The 27,694-nt window shown below is 44.2% G+C and overlaps 1 protein-coding gene across 2 annotated transcripts in view; it reads left to right on the plus strand.

The window, feature by feature from the left end:
• polr3b (polymerase (RNA) III (DNA directed) polypeptide B) overlaps positions 1-27,458 on the plus strand; it is a 48,938-nt gene extending 21,480 nt beyond the window's left edge. The window contains exons 15-28 of one of the 2 annotated variants that reach the window (XM_029667742.2): positions 2,549-2,711; positions 3,469-3,622; positions 3,780-3,854; positions 4,061-4,159; positions 4,292-4,419; positions 5,666-5,875; positions 6,199-6,357; positions 6,603-6,720; positions 7,174-7,316; positions 17,677-17,780; positions 25,142-25,308; positions 26,173-26,286; positions 26,595-26,768; positions 26,911-27,458. In XM_029667742.2, the coding sequence (XP_029523602.1) occupies positions 2,549-2,711; positions 3,469-3,622; positions 3,780-3,854; positions 4,061-4,159; positions 4,292-4,419; positions 5,666-5,875; positions 6,199-6,357; positions 6,603-6,720; positions 7,174-7,316; positions 17,677-17,780; positions 25,142-25,308; positions 26,173-26,286; positions 26,595-26,768; positions 26,911-27,040 (1,938 nt within the window). In that variant the 3' untranslated portion in view covers positions 27,041-27,458. Of the gene's footprint in view, positions 1-2,548; positions 2,712-3,468; positions 3,623-3,779; positions 3,855-4,060; positions 4,160-4,291; positions 4,420-5,665; positions 5,876-6,198; positions 6,358-6,602; positions 6,721-7,173; positions 7,317-17,676; positions 17,781-25,141; positions 25,309-26,172; positions 26,287-26,594; positions 26,769-26,910 lie in introns of those variants that run through there. The other variant, XM_065022447.1, reaches the window with a different exon arrangement.
• The last annotated feature ends 236 nt before the right edge of the window (positions 27,459-27,694 follow it).

Consider the following 27,694-nt stretch of genomic DNA (forward strand, 5'->3'; position numbering starts at 1 on the left):
CACACACACACACACGGCCTGCATAAACACCATACACACACACACACACACACGGCCTGCATAAACACCATACACACACACACACACACACGGCCTGCATAAACACCATACACACACACACACACGGCCTGCATAAACACCACACACACACACACACACACACGGCCTGCATAAACACCATACACACACACACACACACACACACACACACACACACGGCCTGCATAAACACCATACACACACACACACACACACACACGGCCTGCATAAACACCATACACACACACACACACCCACCGACCATGGCCTGCATAAACACCATACACACACCCACCATGGCCTGCATAAACTAAATACATACACACACATACACACCATGGCCTGCATAAACTACATACATACACACACACACACCATGGCCTGCATAAACTACATACATACACACACACACCATGGCCTGCATAAACTACATACATACACACACACACACACCATGGCCTGCATAAACTACATACATACACACACACACACACCATGGCCTGCATAAACTACATACATACACACACACACACCATGGCCTGCATAAACTACATACATACACACACACACACCATGGCCTGCATAAACTACATACATACACACACACACACCATGGCCTGCATAAACTACATACATACACACACACACCCACCATGGCCTGCATAAACTCCACGCACACACACCCACCATGGCCTGCATAAACTCCACGCACACACACCCACCATGGCCTGCATAAACTCCATACATACACACACACACCATGGCCTGCATAAACTCCATACACACACACACACACACCATGGCCTGCATAAACACCATACACACACACACACACCATGGCCTGCATAAACTCCACACACCCCTCCACCGTGGCCTGCATAAACTCCATACACACACACCCACTGTGGCCTGCATAAACTCCATACACACACACACACCCACCGACCATGGCCTGCATAAACACCATACACACACCCACCATGGCCTGCATAAACTAAATACATACACACACCATGGCCTGCATAAACTCCACACACACACCGTGGCCTGCATAAACTCCATACACACACACACCATGGCCTGCATAAACTACATACACACACACACACACACACCATGGCCTGCATAAACTACATACATACACACACACACACACCATGGCCTGCATAAACTACATACATACACACACACACACACCATGGCCTGCATAAACTCCACGCACACACACCCACCATGGCCTGCATAAACTCCACGCACACACACCCACCATGGCCTGCATAAACTCCATACATACACACACACACACACACCATGGCCTGCATAAACTACATACATACACACACACACCATGGCCTGCATAAACTACATACACACACACACACACCATGGCCTGCATAAACACCATACACACACACACACACCATGGCCTGCATAAACTCCACACACCCCTCCACCGTGGCCTGCATAAACTCCATACACACACACCCACTGTGGCCTGCATAAACTCCATACACACACACACACCCACCGACCATGGCCTGCATAAACACCATACACACACCCACCATGGCCTGCATAAACTAAATACATACACACACCATGGCCTGCATAAACTCCACACACACACCGTGGCCTGCATAAACTCCATACACACACACACCATGGCCTGCATAAACTACATACATACACACACACACACACCATGGCCTGCATAAACTACATACATACACACACACACACACACCATGGCCTGCATAAACTACATACATACACACACACACACACACCATGGCCTGCATAAACTACATACATACACACACACACACACACCATGGCCTGCATAAACTACATACATACACACACACACACACACCATGGCCTGCTTAAACTACATACATACACACACACACACACCATGGCCTGCATAAACTCCACACACACACACACCATGGCCTGCATAAACTCCACACACACACACCATGGCCTGCATAAACTACATACATACACACACACACACACACACACACACCATGGCCTGCATAAACTCCACACACCCCTCCACCATGGTCTGCATAAACTCCATACACACACACACACCACGGCCTGCATAAACTCCATACACACACACCCACCATGGCCTGCATAAACTCCATACATACACACACACCATGGCCTGCATAAACTACACACACACACCCACCACGGCCTGCATAAACTCCATACACACACACACCCACCATGGCCTGCATAAACTCCATACACACACACACACACCATGGCCTGCATAAACTACACACACACACACCCACCATGGCCTGCATAAACTCCATACACACACACACACTCGTGCAAACACTCCTACTGGTTGAAACCTGTCTGAAATTTGAACTGCAGCTCACAAGGTGTTGTGGACAACCCTAACCCTAATGCCAGTTTTAACCCAGTTCTAGGTGGTGCTGCCTTGGCCTGTGTATAACAGGTTCTGACCAGTTGTTGTGTTGTGTCCTAGGCCTGTGGTCTGGTGAAGAACCTGGCCCTGATGACCCACATCACCACAGACATGGAGGACGGCCCCATCGTCAAGCTGGCCTTCAACCTGGGAGTGGAGGATGTCAACCTGCTGTGTGGAGAGGAGCTCTCCTACCCAAGTGTCTTCCTGGTCTTCCTCAATGGTGACTGCACACACACAGTTGCGCATACACACCAGACATCCAGAGGCATACACCTAAGTGCTTGTTACACATAACCAGCAGTAGGCTTTCAAGCCAGGATGGTTGTTGCTGTTGGCTTTTCCCTTGTTTGATTACTTAAATCTTAAGCCTTCCTCTGCTTTTCAATACAATGCCTCAAACATGAAGGGAAAGAACATGGAACGTCCAGTTTCCGGAATGCATATGTTGTGCTTAATGCAGTGTGTTTTGATGATAAGCTATTCAGTTAGTGCTACTAGTGCGCCATGAGAAAGACTGGACTGGTTCCTTTAATTAGTGTCTGTTTTTCTAGCCAATGATAACTGTCAAATTATGTTGACTGACTAACCAGGCTTTATTAATTAGTAACAGCAGGTGTCAAAGCACCAGAATGCTCGCAAACCCTTCCACACTGTGGCTCCTCCGTTTCTTCAAGTTTCATATTATGCCCAGATCCCCTGCTGGAGTCTGTGGCCCTGCACACATTGGATTTATTCAGTGGCTAGCTCCAAGTCCTGGATTATGCATGATTTCTGTGTGTGGGTGTGTTCATCTGTAGTCCAGGGGGGGCTGCAGAGGCAAATGTGCCAGCTGATTTAAATCTGACACATTTAGAGAAATGTTGATCCTTGCATTGTCCCTGTCAAATAACCCCTAATAAAGTCAAGTCTGTAAGTATTTAGTGTATGGAGCTCTGTGCCTCAAAGTCGATCTCTCTGGGTGTGTCCATCCTTCACAGGTAACATCCTGGGGGTGATCCGGGACCACCAAAGGCTGGTGTACACCTTCAGACTGATGCGACGGGCTGGATTCATCAACGAGTTTGTGTCCATCTCCACCAACCTAACCGACCGCTGTGTCTACGTCTCCTCAGATGGAGGACGCCTCTGTAGGTAGGGGCACCAGGGACGACATGACACCCCGCCACTGTCTGTGCATGGAGCAGAGTTATAACACAGCCTGGGTTCAGCACCAAAACGTTTTCAACACATTTCTGAAGGTTTAAGTGAGTTTAACTCGTTTTTAAACTGATGTTCTTGCTCCTGACAGACCGTATATCATTGTGAAGAAAGGACAGCCAATGGTTAAGAACAAACACATCGAGGAGTTGACCCAGGGATACAGGTGGGCTCCGTTTTATCTCATACAGCTAACGTTATTCAATACAAAGAAACTAGCATCTGCCACCAATGAATTTAGCTCGTATATGATTGGATTTTAAGCTCAGCCCAGTGTACTTGCTAGAGGGTCAAAATGTTTACATTAGTGGTGGACGTTGTGGGCTTTTTGAAATGCTTGTGTTGATGATCTTTCTGTTTTGTTGCTGTCAGAACCTTTGAGGATTTCCTCCATGAGAGCCTGGTGGAGTACCTGGACGTGAACGAGGAGAATGACTGTCAGATCGCCCTCTATGAGCACATGATTAATAAGTAACTTCTGGCCATGGCTCTATACTGTCTGACACGTTAGGCCCCTCTGGTCTAGTTGTTTTCATATGTACTCAATATAGTCTCTGCTGCTGGATGTAATTCTCAGTCCCAATGTTCTTGTTTTGTACGTAGGGATACTACACACTTGGAGATTGAGCCCTTCACACTACTAGGGGTCTGTGCTGGTCTGATCCCCTACCCTCATCACAATCAGTCCCCCAGGAACACATACCAGTGTGCTATGGGCAAGCAGGCCATGGGTGAGACACTTCTCCAGTTCTACAGACTCGCTGGTTCCTCTGCTTCGGTCTGTAGAAGATGGCTGTTTTTAAGCTGCACCTTTGATCAGGCATCAGGACTCCTCAGACATCCTCCACGGGAGCAGTGTGTACCGATGTGAACACATTTCTTGTCAGAATGCACTTTGTGTGTGTGATGGAGTGTTTTTGTATCTGCACATGGACATCCAAACATGAGGTACCTACGTAGGCCCTCCTTTGTGTCCTGTGTGTGCAGAGGCCTTTCCCTGCTAGTCACCCAGTGTCATTAGCAATTCATTGTGTCTGCTGTTAAGTGTGCTCAGGGGGTCAGTGTGCTCAGCTGCGAGGGAGAGACCACTGAGGAGCCCAGGAGCTCCCTGAACCAAAACTTCTCCAAATCACTCCACTAGCATTCACATGAGCCCAGTCACCCCCATCCCCCTCCCTCCATTCACCCCCCTCCTTCTCCCTCCCCATCTTTACACAAAAACACTGCGACTAGGACTATATTTGGCCTAATATCCTCTGCTGTGTCTGTTTTGTGTGGCCAGGCCTATACATGTGCTAATATTGTGTGTGTGACCAGGGGCCTATTATCACAGGGCTCTGTTGCCTAATTGTGAAGTAATAGCATTTGACAAATGTCAAGGCCTCCAGGGAGGCCAGCCATTATTCCATGGCCTGCCCATCTCCTCTCCACTGTGTTTGTACCAGGGAGCTGGCCCTGGCTCAACCCCGGGCCTCTGGAGAAGCAGGATTAAAAACCACTCGTCCAGGGAGGCCAGCCATTATTCCATGGCCTGCCCATCTCCTCTCCACTGTGTTTGTACCAAGGAGCTGGCCCTGGCTCAACCCCGGGCCTCTGGAGAAGCAGGATTAAAAACCACTCGTCCAGGGAGGCCAACCATTATTCCATGGCCTGCCCATCTCCTCTCCACTGTGTTTGTACCAGGGAGCTGGCCCTGGCTCAACCCCGGGCCTCTGGAGAAGCAGGATTAAAAACCACTCGTCCACTTTTAGGATACTCTCTGATGTGATACACTGTTTGGTTAAGACGCATACGCAATGGAATAAATCTGGGATTTAAATATGTTTCCTTAAATTGAAAATTAGTAATTACTTTTGTTTATTCTTTGTTCTTAAGATATTCTCAGACAATTGAGTAATCAAATATTTTACGTTTTGAAGAATACATTTGAAATTGAAAAGTCCATTGTAATTTTATTTCCATGGTTTCTCCTGTCAGGTACGATTGGCTATAACCAGAGGAACCGTATAGACACTCTGATGTACCTGCTGGGCTACCCTCAGAAGCCCATGGTCAAGACTAGAACCATAGAGCTGATAGACTTTGAGAAACTGCCTGCGGGCCAGAACGCCACAGTGGCTGTGATGAGCTACAGCGGCTACGACATAGAGGACGCTCTGATCCTCAACAAGGCCTCTCTAGACAGAGGTGAGTTACTGATCTATGTCTACAGGCTAAGAAGGAAAATTTGATGAAAAACTAGCAATGTACTCTCAATACAATGTAATGTGTTTAAATTACAAGTGTCAATAACTTCTTGGCTGCTGCCCCCCTTGCTGGCCTCCTGGCTGCTGCCCTGCCGCCCTCCTGGCTGCTGCCCTCCTGGCTGCTGCCCTCTTTTGAACATAGTCATTGATGTATTTTAGATGTAGTGCTCTTGTTACTGTCCTGAAATACAAAAAGTACTGGTATAAATAATTATTTGCGATACTGAACTCTCTGTCCCTCATCTTCCATTTATTCTGCCTCAGGATTTGGAAGATGCCTGGTCTACAAGAACGCTAAGTGCACGTTGAGGCGCTACACCAACCAGACCTTTGACAAGGTGATGGGTCCCATGCTGGATGCGGCCACACGCAAGCCCATCTGGAGGCACAGTATCCTGGATGCTGACGGCATCTGCTGCCCTGGTGAGTAGCTCCCTTCAGCAGGACTCCTGGAGAAGGACTCAACCTGCTCTGTTACTCTAGAATCTCACTGTCACCCATTTGATTATTGCAACCATTTGGTTACATCCTTATCTCCACATGGAAACGTGTTGAAGGGTGTATTAGTGTTTTATGTATAAAGCAACCTAAAACATTTGTCTTTGATTTGATATTCATGCATACAGAATGAGTAAATATGGAATTCATCAATATTGTGTGTCTCCCAGGTGAGAAGGTGGAGAATAAGCAGGTGCTGGTGAACAAATCCATGCCCACTGTCACCCAGACACCACTGGAGGGCAGTGCCCAGCCAGGACAGCCCCAGTACAGAGATGTGCCCGTTAGGTGGGTGTGCCTTCTCCCCTCATCACCCCCCCCCCCCCCAATACCACTGGTTAACAATACCACAAACTCCCTGAACTATTAATATAACGTTCGTTCCTCATCTACCTAGGGCTATGACTATACCACTATCACAATATTTTTTTACCATGGCAAAAAAATTAACATCAAACAGACTTCACTTTTTGGTCCTGTTTTAAAAACCTGCTGTTTCCAACATTTTAGGTCTGTCTTCCTAAAAAAGTTAAATCTCCTTGATGTTTTTGTTTCCTTTGCACGATACGAATTAGTATCCCGATACTGTTTTTGTCCCGGCCCTACTACCATCTCTTCTGACCGTTGCGCAAAATACTTAGTTTCCCCCATATGATGGTAAACAACCAAGTCCTTTCAGGTCCGCTCTTCACGTATTCAGTCAGATCAGGTCAGCTGTTACCTCTGTTCTCTTGTCTACAGTTACAAGGGCTCCACAGACTCCTACATCGAGAAGGTGATGATCTCCTCCAACGCAGACGATGCTTTCCTCATCAAGATCCTGCTGAGACAGACCAGGAGACCAGAGATAGGAGACAAGTTCAGCAGTCGGCACGGACAGAAAGGTACAACGGACCCTCCCTGATCTACCCTCCGAGCCATTTACATGTTAGTCATTTAGCAGACGCTCTTATCCAGAGCTACTTAGTTGGTGCATTCATCTTAACGTCGCTAGGTGGGATAAGCCATATTCATATAGTACTCATGGGGGGGGGGGCAAGGCCTGAGACATCTGCATGAACTCTGACACTAGAGGGCATGCATATTACACATTGTTTACAAACTGAAATAGGACATTCCTTTGCAACAATCTGTGTGTCTGCGTGCACGTGTGTTGAGTCAGCGCCCCCTTCTCATCTTTTAGAGGGGTTCTTCTTTTCAATTAATTGGCTCTTTGTCCTGCGCCAGACTATGCAAATGTATTAGACCCTAGCAGTACACTGCCGCTCCTGGGAAAAATGTTTACAACCACCATTTTGCTGCTGCACCTCCCTCTAGATGAGGCCTGTATGATGCTTTTAATCAGAAAGCCAACTGGCGCCGTGCATAATTGACTCACTTCATTAAAGGGATCGCTGCTGGGGCAGACCGGTCAGTATAGTCCCGTGACTATGTCCACTGTCTCTTACGGGAGGAGTGAAGGGTCTCCAAGGGCTTAGGCCTAGCATTTGGGAAAGGCTGGAGTGAAGAAATGGTAGTATTGTACTGTGGCAGTGGTGGGATGTTTTGGGTTGTTTGGTGTTACTGCACTGAAGAGTTATTTGGGGCTGAAGAGATGTTTTTGCAGCCATCTTTAGGAGGGTTATGTTCTGGCTGACTATACTGTTGGGATGGAATTAGCTTTGTAGGGGCAAATGTCTCAAAGTAGTAATTTACATGGGCCAGCCCCCTAGAGGTTTGCCAATGAGCTTCAGCCTCTTACAATTTGAGTGACAGCTAGCAAGATGCACACACAGCAGAGTGAGGGAGAGCACATGCAGCACGTGCTGCATATACAGTTGAAGTTGGAAGTTTACATACTTAGGTTGGAGTCATTAACTCGTTTTTCAACCACTCCTCAAAATTCTTGTTAAAAAACTATAGTTTTGGCAAGTCGGATAGAACATCTACTTTGTGCATGACACAAGTCATTTTTCCAACAATTGTTTACAGACAGATTATTTCACTGTATCACAATTCCACTGGGTCAGAAGTTTACATACACTTAGTTGACTGTGCCTTTAAACAGCTTGGAAAATTCCAGAAAATGTCATAGCTTTAGAAGCGTCTGATAGGCTCATTGACATCATGTGAGTCAATTGGAGGTATGCCTACCTTCAAACTCAATGCCTCTTTGCTTGACATCATGGGAAAATCGAAAGAAATCACTCAAGTCAGGTTCATCCTTGGGAGCAATTTCCAGACGCCTGAAGGTAACACATTCATCTGTACAAACAATAGTACACAAGTATAAACACCATGGAACCACACAGCCATAATACCGCTCAGGAAGGAGACTCATTGTCTCCTAGAGATGAATGTACTTTGTTGTGAAAACTGCAAATCAATCCCAGAACAACAGCAAAGGACCTTGTGAAGATGCTGGAGGAAACGGGTCCTATATCGCCCTAACCTGAAAGGCCACTCCGCAAGCAAGAAGCCACTGCTCATGACTAGTCTCATATTCTCTGGTCAGCAGAATAAGTTAATTATTTACCACACAAAGATGTTGGCTGTGCAGGCCAGGGGTGGTGGGTGGGGGTTGTTGAGTGCTGTGTGCCCATTGTCCTTGCTGCCAGTGTGGACCCGTATAGGGTGTGATGGAGGCCTCTATACCATCACTGTTGTCTTGCATTGTCTGATTTATATGCCTCTTTTATCATTCACTTTCACACACAACCAACAACACCAAGGATGTCTGCTATGAGAACTAGTCTCTCCCTCTCTCCTTGGTCCTCTTGCCTGCTCCCCTCTCTCCTTGGTCCTCTTGCCTGCTCCTCTCTCTCCTTGGTCCTCTTGCCTGCTCCTCTCTCTCCTTGGTCCTCTTGCCTGCTCCTCTCTCTCCTTGGTCCTCTTGCCTGCTCCTCTCTCTCCTTGGTCCTCTTGCCTGCTCCGCTCTCTCCTTGGTCCTCTTGCCTGCTCCTCTCTCTCCTTGGTCCTCTTGCCTGCTCCTCTCTCTCCTTGGTCTTCTTGCCTGCTCCTCTCTCTCCTTGGTCCTCTTGCCTGCTCCTCTCTCTCCTTGGTCCTCTTGCCTGCTCCTCTCTCTCCTTGGTCCTCTTGCCTGTTTCTCTGCCCTTTTCCAGTCTTCATTTTTCTTTACAACTGTTCTCCCCCCTCTACCCAGGGTTTTTCTTTATTTTTACTGTTTTCTACATTGTAGTTTGTCTTCACTGTTATTATGTCTGTGGAGGGGATTTTAAACTCAATTGGACAGCACAAATCAAAATAGGAAAATGAGTCTCTAGTTGCTAAAAAGATAAATAGGATTTAGGAATGCTTGATGTATGGTGTGACATCCACACCCGCCACACTAAATACTCCAGGTTAGACTACTTTTTCATGTACAATGCAGATAGACACAGGCTAAAGTGACTCTGCCCGATCCTACAATCCTTATCAGATCATAATGGAGTTTACCTTACTCTACACCTTGATGGCAAACCAAGAAATACTATATGGCGACTTAATACAAGCATGCTGAATGATCCAGATTTCAAGGACTCAATAAAGACAGAATTGAACATCTATCTGGAGAATAATGATAACGGGGAAGTATCTCCTGCTACATTGAGAGAGAGAGACTCTTAATGAACTATATGCATCAAAATAGGCAGACACAGGACAACATAAGGAGAACACTACATGTCATGGACCACATTACTCAGAATAAGACACGTGCAATATTAATCAGAATAGATGCAGGAACAGCATTTGATTCAGTGGGAAGGGATTACCTATTCCAAGTATTGGAATGATTTGGTTTCATAAAGAAGTGATTAGTGCATCAAATCACTATATCCATGTCAACCATTAGCACAGGCAATAAGACAGGACCCAACCTTAGAGGGAATAACAATAAGAGGCAGTGAACATAAGATATGCATGTATGCTGATGACGTTATGTTATTCCTTAAAGACCCAGGCTCAAGTGTACCTAGATTGATGGATATTTTACAAACATTTGGAACATATTCAGTGTATGTGCTTAACGTACAGTCGTGGCCAAAAGTTTAGAGAGTGACACAAATATTAATTTTCAAAGTCTGCTGCCTCTGTGTACTCCAGAATGTTATGAAGAGTGATCAGATGAATTGCAATTAATTGCAAAGTCCGCCTTTGCCATGCAAATGAACTGAATCCCCCAAAAACATTTCCACTGCATTTCAGCCCTGCCACAAAAGGACCAGCTGACATGTCAGTGATTATTTTGTTAACACAGGTGTGAGTGTTGACAAGGACAAGGCTGGAGATCACTCTGTCATGCTGGTAGAGTTCGAATAACAGACTGGAAGCTTCAAAAGTAGGATGGTGCTTGGAATCATTGTTATTCCTCTGTCAACCATGGTTACCTGCAAGGAAACATGTGCCGTCATCATTGCTTTGCACAAAAAGGGCTTCACAGGCAAGGATATTGCTGCCAGTAAGATTGCACCTAAATCAACCATTTATCGGATCATCAAGAACTTCAAGGTTCAATTGTTGTGAAGGCTTCAGGGCACCCAAGAAAGTCCAGCAAGCGCCAGGACGTTCTCCTAAAGTTGATTCAGCTGCGGGATACAGTACAGATCTTGCTCAGGATTGGCAGCAGGCAGGTGTGAGTGCATCTGCACGCACAGTGAGGCAAAGACTTTTGGAGAATGGCCTGGTTTCAAGAAGGGCATCAAAGAAGCCACTTCTCTCCAGGGAAAACATCAGGGACAGACTGATATTCTGCAAAAGGTACAGGGATTGGACTGCTGAGAACTAGGGTAAAGTAATTTTCTCTGAATCCCCTTTCCGATTGTTTGGGCCAAGGGAGTGGGCTCACTCACAATTTTGCCCAAGAACACAGCCATGAATAAAGAATGGTACCAACACATCCTCCGAGAGCAATTTCTCCCAACCATCCAGGAACAGTTTGGTGACGAACAATGCCTTTTCCAGCATGATGGAGCACCTTGCCATAAGGCAAAAGTGATAACTAAGTGGCTCGGGGAACGAAACATTGATATTTTGTGTCCATGGCCAGGAAACTCCCCAGACCTTAATCCCATTGTGAACTTGTGGTTGTTACGAATCCCTTTTGGCCCGACAGTCTAGGGGGGATGGTAATGAGACCCGTAACATAACTCATGCAAATTATTATTGTGACAAAGTAAAAGTGTGCACGAAATAACCACGACAACAGAAATCTACCGTCAAACTCTAGGTTTATTTATAAACACACGGTAATGGGGGGAGCAGGAAAAGGGGCTGAGCTGGACCCAAGAAAAGAAACAATAAGTATTCAAAAACACCCCTAAGCTAGACTAGCCTACTTTAACAACAGCTAACTAACTAACCAAAAATACAGTGGGTGGTCCGCCCAGTTCTAACTAGTGTATTTAACAAAGTTCACCTACGGGTAGTGTATGCCCATGGGCGACTTGTCTTGGTTTCCCCCTTTTCCCACCAGCAACAAACAAACACCATAACCAAAAACAATACTCACAGGTGATGACAAAGTGCTATGGAGGTGCTTTAAACAAAAGAGAGGTTAAGACACAAAGCGAGAGTGAAACACAGAGACCTACAGACATGGCATTTACAGAGAGATTGAGCTAGAGATTGAGCTAGAGATTGCTCTAGAACAAACAAATGATGGGGTTTTTAAACCATGGGGAAGGAACTGTGATAGGGTAGGAAATAGGAGGAGGTGTGTCTTCTGATTGATGATTGATTGTTGACTGATTGGGGAGTGATGGTTTTCACCTGTGAGGGGAGAAGGAGAGAAAAGAAACACACACAGGATACACACACAGGATAACTATATCCGTAACAACGAAACATTGATATTTTGTGTCCATGGCCAGGAAACTCCCCAGACCTTAATCCCATTGTGAACTTGTGGTCAATCCTCAAGAGGCGGGTAGACAAACAAAAACCCACAAATTCTGACAAACTCCAAGCATTGATTATGCAAGAATGGGCTGCATTGCAAATATTGACTCTTTGCATCAACTTCGTGTAATTGTCAATAAAAGCATTTGACACTTGTTATTATACTTCAGTATTCCATAGTAACATCTGACAAAAATATCTAGAGATACTGAAGCTGCAAACTTTTTGGAAATTAATATTTGTGTCATTCTCAAACCTTTTGGCCACGACTGTACACAAGACCCAAGCCCTTGTATATAATTATACCCCACAGGAAGAGCTGAAGAGTGGGTGTAACTTCCACTGGACCTCTTCATCCATTAAATATCTTGGAGTATATCTACCAAGAGATACAGCCAAACTTTATTACATGAATTATCACATCAACAAGAAAATATATGATAACCTGGACAGGTGGAATTCACTTCTCTTGGATCTTAGTAGTAGAATTGAAACTATCAAAATGAACATCCTGCCAAGGTTACTGCATTTGTTCCAATCACTGCCCATAGAAATCCCGCCTAAACACTTTAGTGAATGGGATAAATGGATATCAAGGTTTATCTGGAACAGTAAGAGACCAACAATTAGATATACAACATTACAATTACCAAACAACTGTGGGGGTGTGGCCTTACCAAACCTAAAATATTATTTTGGGTCAGCCCAATGAGATCTCTGGTGTGTTGGTGCAATTCAGAATACGAATCTTCATCCCTGCAACTCAGGACAGCAGATTTCAACAATGGATGCAGAAAGGCATCACATCATCATTCAGTACAATTATAAGGAATGGGAACCTAGGTAACTTCCAGGACCTAAGTAAAGAACATGGCTTAGATAAGCAAGATTTTTACAGATGCCTACAAGTTCGACACTATTTCTTAAGGGAGATAAAAGTGATTGACCCTCAAGCACCTCAAATTAATCCAAGTATTCACTAACACATACAACTTGGAGTAACAAACTATTTCAAATCTCTACTCTGGTATTCCATCCTCAAAGAAGCATACTATGTTAAAAAGAAATGGGAGGAGGACCTTAACATTGATGAAACATGGTTGAACATATGTGACTCAACAAAGCTCCACCAATTCAAGATCATGGAGAATTCTGTTGGAAGAATGTTATACGTTTCTTCATAATACCTAAACTGAAATCAAGACTGACTCCCTACACCCTTGTTGGAGAGAATGCTGTCTTGAGGGTGGATCACTCTCATATCTTTTGGGCCTGCCCCGCAATCAAAACTAACTGGGGAGAAATTAGTTCTAACATTGGAAAAATAATAGGATTTGACAGAACAAACATTAATTTCTTTGTACTTGGGTGAAATACCTGAGAACTTACTTTATTTGTACTTTTTTTTGTGTAAAAAATATATATATATGAATCATGTAACCAAAAACGTGTTTAACAAATCAAAATATATTTTATATTTGAGATTCTTCAAATTTGCCACCCTTTGCCTTGATGACAGCTTCGCACACTTTTGGCATTCTCTCAACCAGCTTCATGAGGTAGTCACCTGGAATGCATTTCAATTGACAGGTGTGCCTTTTTAAAAGTTACTTTGGAATTTCTTCATTAATGCGTTTGAGTCAGTTGTGTTGTGACATGGTAGAGGTGGTATACAGAAGATACCCCTTTTTTTTTTTTTTTTAAAGATCAATACCATGTTATGGGCAAGAACATCTCAAATAATCAAAGAGAAATGACCGTCCATTACTTTAACCTCTGGGATATGTGGGACGCTAACGTCCTACCTGGCCTAAAGCCAGGGAAAATGCAGAGCGCCAAATTCAAATAAATTACTGTAAAAATCTAACTTTCATTAATTAAATCACACATGCAAGATGGCAAATTAAGCTACACTTGTTGTAAATCCAGCCAACATGTCAGATTTCAAAAAGGCTTTTCTGCGAAAGCAAACGATGCTATTATCTGAGGATAGCACCTCCGTAAACAAAGAGAAAGCATATTTCAACCCTGCAGGCGCGACACAAAACGCAGAAATAAAAATATAATTCATGCCTTACCTTTGACGAACATCTTTTGTTGGAACTCCAATATGTCCCATAAACATCACAAATGGTCCTTTTGTTAGATTAATTCCGTCGATATATATCCAAAATGTCCATTTATTTGGCGCGTTTGATCCAGAAAAACACCGGTTCCAACTTGAGCAACGTGACTACAAAATATCTCAGTTACCTGTAAACTTTGCCAAAACATTTCAAACTACTTTTGTAATACAACTTTAGGTATATTTTAATATAAATAATCGATAAAATTGAAGACTGGATGATCTGTGTTCAATACAGGAGTAAAACTAACTGTAGCATGCTTTTTGGTCACGCGCCTCTATCTAACAGTACACTTCAAGTGACCCTCGTTCAAGATGACCGTACTTCTTCATTACACAAAGGAATAACCTCAACCAATATCTAAAGACGGTTGACATCCAGTGGAAGCGATAGGAACTGCAAGAAGGTCCCTTAGAAATCTGGATTCCCATTGAAACCTCATTGAAAAGAGTGAATGGTTTGTCCTCGGGGTTTCGCCTGCTAAATAGGTTCTGTTATACTCACAGACACGATTCAAACAGTTTTAGAAACTTCAGTGTTTTCTATCCCAATCTACTAATAATATGCATATCTTATCTTCTGGGGATGATTAGCAGGCAGTTGAATTTGGGCATGCATTTCATCCGGACGTGAAAATATTGCTGCCTGTCACCAAGAAGTTAAGACATGGTCAGTCAACTTTTAAAGTTCTTGACATTTTCCTTTTATCTGAAGTGCAGTCGCTAAAACCAAGCGCTATGATGAAACTGGCTCTCATAAGGACCGCCACAGGAAAGGAAGACCCAGAGTTATTTTTGCTGCAGAGGATAAGTTCATTAGTTGCAGCCCAAATAAATGCTTCAGAGTTCAAGTAACAGACACATCTCATCATAAACTGTTCAGAGGAGATTGCGTGAAGGAGACCTTCATGGTTGAATTGCTGCAAAGAAACCACTACTAAAGGACACCAATAAGAAAAAGAGACTTGCTTGGGCCAAGACACACGAGCAATGGACATTAGACTGGTGAAATATGTCCTTTGGCCTGATGGTCCCAACCGCTGTTTCTTTGTGAGACGTAGACTAGGTGAATGGATGATCTCGGCATGTGTGGTTCCCACTGTGAAGCATGGAGGAGGTGGTGTGGGGGTGTTTTGCCAGTGACACTGTCAGTGAATTATTTAGAATTCAAGGTACACTTAACCAGCATGGTTACCACAGCATTCTGCAGCTTTACGCCATCCCATCTGGTTTGCGCTTAGTAGGACTATAATTTGTTTTTCAACAGAACAATGACCCAAAACACACCTCCCAGGCTGTGTAAGGGCTATTTGACCAAGAAGGAGAGGCATGGAGTGCTGCATCAGATGACCTGACCTCCACAATCCCCCAACCCAACTTTATATAATACATCAATAAAATCAGTTTAGCCTCAAATAAATCATGAAACATGTTCAATTTGGTTTAAATAATGCAAAAACAAAGTGTTGGAGAAGAAAGTAAAAGTACAATATGTGCCATGTAAGAAAGCTAACGTTTAAGTTCCTTGCTCAGAACATGAGAACATATGAAAGCTGGTGGTTCCTTTTAACACGAGTATTCAATATTCCCAGGTAAGAAGTTTTAGGTTGTAGTTATTATAGGAATTACAGGGATATTTCTTTCTATACCATTTGTATTTCATTAACCTTTGACTATTGGATGTTCTTATAGGCACTTTAGTATTGCCAGTGTAACAGTATAGCTTCCGTACCTCTCCTCGCTCCTACCTGGGCTCGAACCAGGAACACAACGACAACAGCCACCCTCGAAGCAGCGTTACCCATGCAGAGCAAGGGGAACAACTATTCCAAGTCTCATTGTGTTTATGATGGGAGTTTGATTGTCTTTTATTATAATTTTTTTCCAGATGAGTGATGACTAGAGAGTCATCCAGCCCATTGTATCTCACTACACCCCTATATGACTTGAAATATGCAGACAGATGGATTAAAAGTATGTTTATATTGTAATACTTCTGACAGCCAACTTTCTACCTCTGCCCACAACTTCTGGACTTTATAGCATTCTCATAAATCATGGACTGTTTAATTATTATTTGTTTTACACTTAAGACATGACTCTGCCATTGTGCTGTAGAATTTGTGAATTGTGTCTCTTGTATAATAAATTAAATACGGTTAAGGTAACTAATTTCGTTAGTTATGCTCCAACTTTCCCTCCATCTTGTGCCAACATCAATTATTTTTTTAGTCTAAGTTCCAGTAGTTCATATTTTTTTCCTAAAAGATTGTCAGTAGGATATGCTCTCTGCAAGCTCTCATGCACTAGTGGATGACTGCTCCACATCTTAATGATATATGTCACTCCAGGGAAATGGGTTGAAGGCATTTCTGTTTTATGTAATATTCTAACTTTGTTTTGTTATCCTCATGTATAATACACACAACTACAGGAACATTTGTTTAAGTGACGTTTTGAACCAGGCCGTGTCATTCCCCATCTAGAGAACAACCGGTCCTAGAGTGTGTTGCCAGACTGGATTTTCCCCTGTGCACTGAATTCTTTTTTTGATGTCCTGTTGAGTTGATCCCTCTCCACTTCCTCTCTGGGCTGGACTGACAAAGCTGTGTGTGTAATCCTGGTCTCACCGTCAGGTTAAGCACTTCTCCACTTGCTGCTCATGCTCTTCTCACACTTTTTTATTTTTCATTTGCAAATGGACCTACAATCTGTAGCAAACTTACCTGGCCAGGTAAGGAAGAGTGCCTCGGTCCCTGGGCAAACATTTACACTCACACTTAAGGCCTCCAGTCCCAGGCAGCTACTGGTGGTCTGGAGCCCTTCTCACATGTGACTTTAAAGAAGGCTCCACCAGACCACAGCAGCATGGAAGTGTTGCACTGGGGATAACGGTTAGCGTGGAACTACCCTGCAAGTGTCATGTTTTTCTTTGGTTATTGGTGTTTTTAGCATTCTTCGCTAGAAGCAGTAATCGGAGGCAGAAATTAAAAGCGCAAGCCACTGGCAATTAAACGCTTCAGACGTGGCTCGAAACTCTTGAAATGGACTTAAAGCGTGTAAATACACTTCAGCATTGCAAGCTCACTTCACTCACTCACTATAGCATATCTTATTGATTACAGTGGGTACTTTTTCATCCACGCATTAAAAATGCTGATATGCTTATGCTAAATATCCAGTATAATCTGTACCTACATTTGGGCCTCTAACTCTATCTCCCTCTCTCTGGTTTGTGACAGGTGTATGTGGCCTTATCGTTCCTCAGGAGGACATGCCCTTCTGTGACTCGGGCATCTGCCCTGATATCATCATGAACCCGCACGGCTACCCCTCCAGAATGACGGTACGGTACCACCACACAATTCAACATCACCTATTCTTTGCATTGGGGGATACAAGGACCCACTCATGGAAACTGAATGTGAGAGATCAGACTCTGTTTGGTTATCAAAATATCCCAAGGTTCACCTGGCTTTTAACTTGTGCGAAAAATTTATTGTTTTGTTAAGAGTTTATAGTTTAAAACCTAGCACCCAAAGCCTTCGACAGCTCTCACTCACTTTCTCCACTTAATTTCTTTGATACACAAGCAGAAGCCCAACTCTCATTCTTCAAGTTTCAATTGGCCCTTTTTTGAGACGAAGTGCTCATTATTCCCCCTACTCTATTGGCTGGAGTATCATTGGCCTCCATGTCCATTGGCTGGGTTTGGACTCCCGAGTGGTGCAGCGATATGAGGCACTGCATCTCAGTGCAGGAGGCGTCGCTACAGTCCCTGGTTTGAATCCAGGCTATATCACTTCCGGCCGTGATTTGGGTGGTCCCATAGGGTGGCTCACAATTGGCCCAGTGTCGCCGGGATAGGCCGCCATTGTAAATAAGAACTTGTTCTTAACTGACTTGCCTAGTTAAATTTAAAAAATAACGTCCATTGACAACAGTAAGCAGGCAATCTTACTGTTCACTATAGGGCTGGGCGATATGGCCCAAATCTCATATCCCGATAACAATGCATATCACGATATAGCACATTTTCTGTCATTTCAATGAATAAATAGTATGTTTTTAATGACCACACGTAAAGGCCTTTTTCTTATTACATGTTGAATTATACTCAACAAATAAAAAGTACTTACTCATATTTGATTATTTCTCCTTTTATTCAATTATCAATTTTATTTCAATTAAGCATGTAACGATATTAATGTATAAAATCTAAAAAGGTAAATAAACACTTCAACTATAGATTCAAACAAAATGGAGGCCTAAAAAATATTTATTTCTGGGAGCTTGCATGTTAATTTGGCATTAATACGTGTCCCATATCAATTTGGTACCTTGGGTCGAGTGTTGCCACCAACTCACAAAACCCCTATTTCTCGACCATGTAAATTGGGGCCATGTCTTTGCAGATGTAAATTGTAACGGCAGCTGTTATCGCCTTCCATCTTCCTGATTCTTTTCCATATAGTGTGCCATGTGGGAAAGCCTCTTGCAATGTCTGAGTCGGGGGTTTGTTTTGAGCACTCGACTACATTTCACATGATTATTGCGTAGGTGGTAAGAGGTTGGTAGTGTTTGAGCCTGTTGTCGAGACCGGCCTGCAGCATGTTTTGCAGAGGACGGTTGTCTGGAGAAACGCATTTCATGCAATTCTACATCATTTTAGAAGACTGGAGACTTGAGCAGAATATTTTTTTTATACCTCAAGTGATTGAAATTACAGGCTACATTAACACTGACAATCTGAGATCAACAAAAACAACCTTGTCTTGAATCCATCAATAGTCTAGGCCTAGGTGTATATATATATATTGTACAATATGAAGAGGACATTACAGTTCCAGTTTCACTGACTCACCCAATGATGCGCAGCTCACTCACCAGTGATGGCCAATTCGCTTGTGCCAAAAGCTTCTCTTGTTTTACTTTGTAAAATAATGCTGTTCGCTCAATAGACCTATTTGGAAGTTGGAAGAAGCTTCTGTCTTGGTAGCCTAAAGACCAATTTGAGTTTTTTTTTTCCAGTAGGATCCATTTGCTTCCCAACCTGTATTAGAAATATTGCAAAAGGCCTGTTTTTGTCTGCATGCTGTTCAATTCAGATCAAAATTTATTTGTCACATGCGCCGAATACAACAAGTGTAGACTTCACCATGAAATGCTTACTTACAAGCCCTTAACTCTTCTTGAACTGAACTGTTGGAAAACATTTTTTTGCCAAGTAGACTAAAATAAAAGTAACACAATTAATTCATCTTAAGAATAACAATAATGAGGCTATATACAGGGGGCACCGGTACCAAGTCAGTGTGCGGGGGTACAGGCTAGTTGAGATTACATGTAGGTGGGGGTGAAGTGACTATGCATAGATAACAAGCAAACTGCGAGGAGCAGCAGTGCACAAAGGGGGGGTTGGGTTGGGCCGATGTAAATTGTCCGGTGGTGATTTTTATTAATTGTTCAGCAGTCTTATGGCTTGGGGATAGAAGCTTTTGAGGAGCCTTTTCGTCTTAGACTTGGCACTCCGGAACCTGCGGTAGCAGAGAGAACAGTCTAACTTGGGTGACTGACAATTTTATGGGCTTTCCTCTGACACCGCCTATTATTTAGGTCCTGGATGGCAGGAACATTGGCCCCAGTGATGTACTGGGCCGTTCGCACTACCCTCTGTGGTACCTTAAGGTCAGATGCCGAGCAGTTGCCGTACCAGGCGGTGACGCAAACGGTCAGGATGCTCTCGATGGTGCAGCTGTAGAACCTTTTTACATGGGTCCCCAGATCCTCAAATCTTTTCAGTTTCCTGAGGGGAAAAGGTTTCGCCGTGCCCTCTAAACGACTGTCTTGGTGTGTTTGGACCATGATAGTTCGTTGGTGATTTGGACACCAAGTTACTTAACTCTTGACCTGCTCCACTACATCCCGTCGATGTCAATGGGGGCCTGTTCAGCCCGTCTTTTCCTGTAGTCCACGATCGGCTCCTTTGTCTTGCTCACATTGAGGGAGAGGTTGTTGTCCTGGCACCACACTGCCAGTTCTCTGACCTCCCTATAGGCCATCTCATCATTGTCAGTGATCAGGCCTACCACTTGTGTCGCAAACTTAATGATGGTGTTGGAGTCGTGTTTGGCCACGCAGTCGTGGGTGAACAGGGAATACAGGAGGGGACTGAGTACACACCCCTGAGGGGCCCCAGTGTTAAGGGTCAGCGTGGCAGACGTGTTGTTGCCTACTCTTACCACCTAGGGGCGGCCCGTCAGAAAGTCCAGGATCCAGTTGCAGAGGGAGGTGTTTAGTCCCAGAGTCCTTAGCTTAGTGATGAGCTTCATGGGCACTATGGTGTTGAAAAGGGCAGTGTGGAGTGCGATTGAGATTGCGTCATCTGTGGATCTGTTGGGGCAGTATGCGAATTGGAGTGGGTCTAAGGTGTCCGGAGATTGCTGTTGATGTGAGCCATGACCAGCCTTTCAAAGCACTTAATGGCTACTGATGTGAGTGCCATGGGGTGGTAATCATTTAGGCAGGTTACCTTCGCTTCCTTGGGCACAGGGACTATGGTGGTCTGCTTGAAACATGTAGGTATTACAGACTCGGTAAGGGAGAGGTTGAAAATGTAAATGAAAACTCTTGACAGTTGGTCCGTGCATGCTTTTTGAGTACATGTCCTGGTTATCCATCTGGCCCAGCAGCTTTGAAAGTTGACCTGTTGAGCGTTTACACACAGTTATCCAGAACATCTGGTGCTCTCGTGCATGCTTCAGTGTAGCTTGCCTCTAAGCAAGCATAAAAGGCATTTTGGTTGTCTTGTAGGCTGGCGTCAGTGGGCAGCTCATCTCTGGGTTTCCCTTTGTAGTCCGTAATCGTTTTCAAGCCTCGTCAGAGCCGGTGTAGTCGGATTCAAGCTTTATCCTGTATTGATGCTTTGCTTGTTTGATGGTTCATCTGAGGGCATAGCGGGATTTCTTATAAGCGTCTCGATTAGTCTCCCACTCCTTGAAAGCATTAGGTCTAGCCTTTAACTCGGTGCGGATGTTGCCTGTAATCCATGGCTTCTGGTTGGGATATGTACGTACAGTCACTGTGGGGATGATGTCGTCAATGCACTTATTGATGAAGCCGATGACTGAGGTGGTGTACTCCTCAATGCCATTGGATGAATCCAGGAACATATTCCAGTCTGTGCTAGCAAAACAGTCCTGTAATGTAGCATCTGTCATCTGACCACTTCCGAATTGAGCGAGTCACTGGTTCTTCCTGCTTTAGTTTTTGCTTAAAAGCTGGAATCGGGAGGATAGAATTATGGTCAGATTTGCCAAATGGAGGGTGGGGGAGAGGTGGTCTAGGATTTTATTTTTCTATGGTTGCACATGTGACATGCTGGTAAAAATTTGGTAAAACTGATTTGTTTGCCTGCATTAAAGTCCCTGGCCACTAGGACCGCCACTTCTGGGTGAGACTTTTCTTGTTTACTTTTGGCCTTGTAGAGTTGGTTGAGAGCGATCTTAGTGCCAGCTTCATTCTGTGGCGGTAAGTAGACTGCTACGAATAATATAGACAGTGTGGTCTACAGCTTATCATAAGGTACTCTTCCTCAGGCGAGCAATACCTTAAACTTCTTTAATATTAGACATTGCACACCAGCTGTTATTGACAAATGCACACACACCCACCCCTCGTCTTACCAGAGGTAGAGTCTCTGTTCTGCCGGTGCATGGAAAATCCTGCTAGCTCTATTGTCTGCATCTTCATTCAGCCACGTCTCAGGGGAACATAAGATGTTCGTTTTTAATATCCCGTTGGTAGGATAATCTTAATCGTAGGTCATACATTTTATTTTCCAATGATTGCACGTTAGCAAGAAGAACGGGTGGCAGTGGGAGTTTACTCGCTCGCCTCCAGATTCTCAGGAGGCTGCCCGATCTGCTTCCCTTTTCCTCAATCTTTTCTTCATGCAAAAGGCGGGTATCTGGGCCTGTTCCCGTGAAAGCAGGATATCCTTCTCGTCGGACTCGTTAAAGGAAAACGTTTTCTTCCAGTCCGCGGTGAGTAATCGCTGTTCTGATGTCCATAAGTTATTTTTGGTCATAAGAGACGGTAGCAGCAACATTATGTACATAATAAGTTAAAAAACTAACAAAATAGCACAATTGGTTGGGAGAATGTAAAACGTCAGCCATGTTTTTCGGCCCCATCATTTGACACTGACAGATTTGCTGCCCGTTCCCAACTAGGCTAATCCTTGTTATTGTGCTAAACACAATTCACAGCTGAGCAATTATTTTAAGAAGCATTATTGAATTTCTTTCTGAACAGACAGCAGTAATTCTAACTTTGGCAAATGTATTTCAATTTATCAAGCATGCTGGGGCACCTCCAGCACCCTTCCCACGGCTATGATTCTATAAGGAAATAAATGATGTGCAACATTGGAGGGATGAAAGTTGCAGGCTCATGTCTATCAGAGCAGAGGGGGAGAGAGAACGATCAAAGAAAGTGTTTCTTATTCTAGTTCTGTGAGCGATACAGGTGCGCTTCTCACTCATCACCGCGATTGCCATGGTCTATATTGGCTACAATGTTAATCACACCATAAATTAAACCCAGGCTGGCCCAACACTAATCAATTCTTGGAATATCGGGCACGTTTTCATAGTTTTTTTGGGTGTCAAGCGAATTCGAGAACTTGAATTAAGCACTTACACTGTCTCTGTTTACATTTGTTTTATATACAGTTTAATTTGATCTGCCTTGTTGACAGTAGTCCCTTATCATTGGCTAGCGTTGTCATGGACAGGACACATCAATGGTTGTCCGGCGAGGATGATTATATGTGCTAAAGTTAGAGGTCAGAGGGTCCGTCTGCCTGTGACCTTAGTGGTAGCTACTGCTCTGCACAGCCCACAACAGCCACACTCCTGCTGGGGTTTTGTTTCTCTCTGGCCCTTAATTGATCAATCAAAGTTATTGATTAGCTAGAGAATGCACACACTGGTTAGCCAGTTCTAAATTGGTCTCATTTAAAATAAGGACATAAACCACTGAACCTGTAGGCCTGTAACAGTAAATGCTCTACAACACAACTGTTATTGCTCTTTTATCTGATCTTAAACAGTTGTGTTCATTATCATCATGAAACATCCTCTCACTTTATTTTCAGCAAACTTAACGTAAACATATTTGTATGAACATAAGATTCAACAACTGAGGCATAAACTGAACAAGTTCCACAGACATGTGACTAACAGAAATGGAATGTATCCCTGAACAAGTGGCGGGATCAAAATCAAAAGTACCAGTCGGTATCTGGTGTGGCCACCAGCTGCATTAAGTACTGCAGCGCATCTCCTCCTCATGGACTGCACCAGATTTGCCGGTTCTTGCTGTGAGATGTTATCCCACTCTTCCACCAAGGCACCTGCAAGTTCCAGGACATTTCTGGGGCGAATGGCCCTAGCCCTCACCCTCTGATCCAACAGGTCCCAGATGTGCTCAATGGGATTGAGATCCGTGCTCTTCGCTGGCCATGGCAGAACACTGACGTTCCTGTCTTGCTTGAAATCACGCACAGAATGAGTATGGCTGGTGGCATTGTCATACTGGCGGGTCATGTCAGAATGAGCTTGCAGGAAGGGTACCACATGAGATTGCCTGCAATGACAACAAGCTCAGTCCGATGATGCTGTGACACACCGCTCCAGACCATGACGGACCCTCCACCTCCAAATCGATCCCGCTCCAGAGTACAGGCCTCGGTGTAATGCTCGTTCCTTCGACGATAAACGTGAATCCGACCATCAGCCCTGGTGAGACAAAACCGTGACTCGTCAGCACTTTTTGCCAGTCCTGTCTGGTCCAGCGACTGTGGGTTTGTGCCCATAGGCAACAGTTTTGCCAGTGATGTCTGGTGAGGACCTGCCTTACAACAGGCCTACAAGCCCTCAGTCCAGCCTATTGCAGACAGTCTGAGCACTGCTGGAGGGATAATGCATTCCTGGTGTAACTCGGGCAGTTGTTGTTGCCATCCTGTACCTGTCTCGCAGGTGTGATGTTTGGATGTACCAATCCTGTGCATGTGTTGTTACACGTGGTCTGCCACTGCGAGGACGATCAGCTGTCCTTCCTGTCTCCCTGTAGCGCTGTCTTAGGCGCTACAGGGCGCTAAAAGTGCTCACAGTATGGACATTGCAATTTATTGTCCTGGCCACATCTGCATGCCTCCTTGCAGCATGTCTAAGGCACGCAGATGAGCAGGGACCCTGGGCATCTTTCTTTTTGGTGTTTTTCAGAGTCAGTCGAAATGCCTCTTTAGTGTCCTCTAAGTTTTCAGAACTGTGACCTTAATTGCCTACCGTCTTAACGACCGTTCCACAGGTGCATGTTCATTAATTGTTTATGGTTCGTTGAACAAGCATGGGAAACAGTGTTTAAACATTTTACAATGAAGATCTGAAGTTATTTGGATTTTTACGAATTATATTTGAAAGACCGTGTCCTGAAAAAGGGATGTTTCTTTTTTTGCTGAGTTTATGTACTGTCTTGAAATGATTGTGATGAGACGAGTTGTATTCATTAGGGTACACCGTAGCAAAATGTTTAGAAAATTAGCATTCCTTATCGGACAAGTTCAGGTAGTCCCTCCCATTTTCAGTCAGTTTTTTTGCCCTGTTAGGGTCCTATTCATTAGGCACCAATCTCTTCCACCAGGTGGGGAAGCTGATTGAGCTGCTGGCTGGTAAAGCGGGGGTGATGGACGGGAGGTTCCACTACGGCACGGCCTTCGGGGGCAGCAAGGTAAAGGACGTGTGCGAGGACCTGATCCGCTATGGGTACAACTACCAGGGCAAGGATTACGTCACCTCGGGCATCACTGGGTAAACACACAGACATGTTTTGAGTAGGAGACATGGAATGGATGAGTGTATGTTAGCCTGGTTAAATTGTACTGTTTGATACAAGAAGTGAAACAATGGTTAGTCCATTGTTCAGTCTGGTTTAACCAGGCTAGTTGTATTTATCAATGTATACATCATGTATGAGCATTACAGCATGGCTGCGAACATGACTTCTGTATCCACTGATTTAACAGTATTATTCACTTTATTAGGCAGACCACCCCTTTCATGAAAAATGGTTCGCTCCTACAGACAGTGAGTCAGGTGGCTGTGGCTTGCTATATAAAGCAGGCAGACAGGCATCGAGGCATTCCGTTACTGTTCGATTGAGCGTTAGAATGGTCAAAACGAGTGACCTTAGCGACTTTGAGCTTGGTATGATCGTCGGTGCCAGGCGCGCTGGTTCCAGTATCTCAGAAACGGCCAGCCTCCTGTGCTTTTCACTCACGACAGCAGCAGTCCTGTGGGTGAAAACAGCTTGTTGATAAGAGGTCGAAGGTGAATGGCAAGAATCGTGCAAGCTGACAGGCAGGCCACAAACGGGCAAATAATGGCGCAGTACAAAAGTGGTGTGCCGACCCGGTATTAGATAGGTGTACCTATTATAGCTATTCTCTAGCTCTGTTTTTTCAATCCTGGTCCTGGGGACCCAAACGGGGGTATACATTGTATTTTTTTCACTAGCACTAACACAGTTGATTCAAGTCATCAGGTCTTTGATTTGAATCCGGTGTCTTGGCAAAAACAAAAATGTGCACCTGTTTGGGTCCCCAGGGGTTAGGATTGAGAAACACTGCGCTATCTGTGAAGTCCCAGAATTTGATGGGTTGTTCTCTCCCTCAGAGAGCCAATTGAGGCCTATATCTACTTTGGACCTGTGTATTATCAGAAACTAAAGCACATGGTGCTGGACAAGATGCACGCCAGAGCCCGCGGCCCCCGAGCTGTTCTCACCAGGTAAGATAAATCCAAAAAAGTTATATACAGAGTTTGGCTAACTTTTACTCAGGATGCCATTTTAGTACCTTTTTTCAAATGGTTGGTGATGGAGTAATACCATAGACCCCAAAATGTCTACTTGGTTGTGTTTGTATGATACCTCCCTTATCTAATATTACAGTTTTGTACTCTGTCATATTGAAACTTTTAAATAATTTGTCCACTAAGTACAGAAAGTAATCCATGAGCCATACCTGACCCAATATCCCCCCCCCCCCCTCTCCTCCTATCTTACCTGCCGTGTCAAATGCTGCTGTTCCCCTCAGACAGCCCACGGAGGGGCGCTCTAGAGACGGAGGCCTACGTCTGGGGGAGATGGAACGTGACTGTCTGATTGGCTACGGGGCCAGCATGTTGCTGCTGGAGCGCCTCATGATCTCCAGTGACGCCTTCGAGGTGGACGTGTGCGGTCAGTGTGGCCTGCTGGGATACTCCGGGTGGTGAGTGTCCTTTTTGGTCCGTCTGTGATTCTGTATAATAGTAGTCAGACTTGACGTTGATGCCAAGGATCTGTTTCCTTGTATTGTAGCTGCAGATTTAACTGCTTACAACCAATGAAGTATTTGATGTGTGTGTCTCCAGGTGCCACTACTGTAAGTCCTCCTGTCACGTGTCCTCGTTACGGATACCCTACGCCTGCAAACTGCTCTTCCAGGAGCTGCAGTCCATGAACATCATTCCCCGCCTCAAACTGGCACGCTACAACGAGTAACCTTGTCCCCAGGCATATTGCTACCACATACCGAGTTTGACACAGAGAGGGAGGGAGCTGGCTGTTGGAGGGTGGAGCTAGAAAAGAGACAGACAACAACAAGTGGCATTGATTATCCAAATTGGCAACTGTCAATATAATGAAGCAGGAAATACTATAGCACTATTACAATAATGGAATGGCTACAGTATGTCAGAAAATTAGTTCATGTAAAAGCATACAAAAAGCACTTGTTTTTGTTTGCAGAACAGAAAAATATTGGCTACTGGAATACATTTTTTGGTTTGCTTTTGTTTGACATTTTTTATTGTTTTAATATTTCTAAAACATTTCAAGAGTTTTGAATGCATGTTTAGCTACATTTGTACTTTTTTGACTCTTGTTTTGTTGTGTAATTAATAAACATATTATTTCAGGATTTGTTTCACTTTGTATTTTTATTGTGGACCTCAGATCATCCTTTCAAGTAGTTGGAGACATTGTTAAAATATACAGGAACCAAACTCTTCTTGAATGGGATGTTGGACATTACATTTTGATGTTTCTCTCTTTGATTACAGGTAGTTTTGAATGGTAAAATATGGGCAATAATCTTATTAAGATAAAGTACATAAGAAATTGGTTGTCATTTAGCAGTATTCTATGACTAATGAT

This window comes from Oncorhynchus nerka, linkage group LG9a (genome assembly GCF_034236695.1).
Source record: "Oncorhynchus nerka isolate Pitt River linkage group LG9a, Oner_Uvic_2.0, whole genome shotgun sequence".
Classification (NCBI taxonomy): Eukaryota; Metazoa; Chordata; class Actinopteri; order Salmoniformes; family Salmonidae; genus Oncorhynchus; species Oncorhynchus nerka.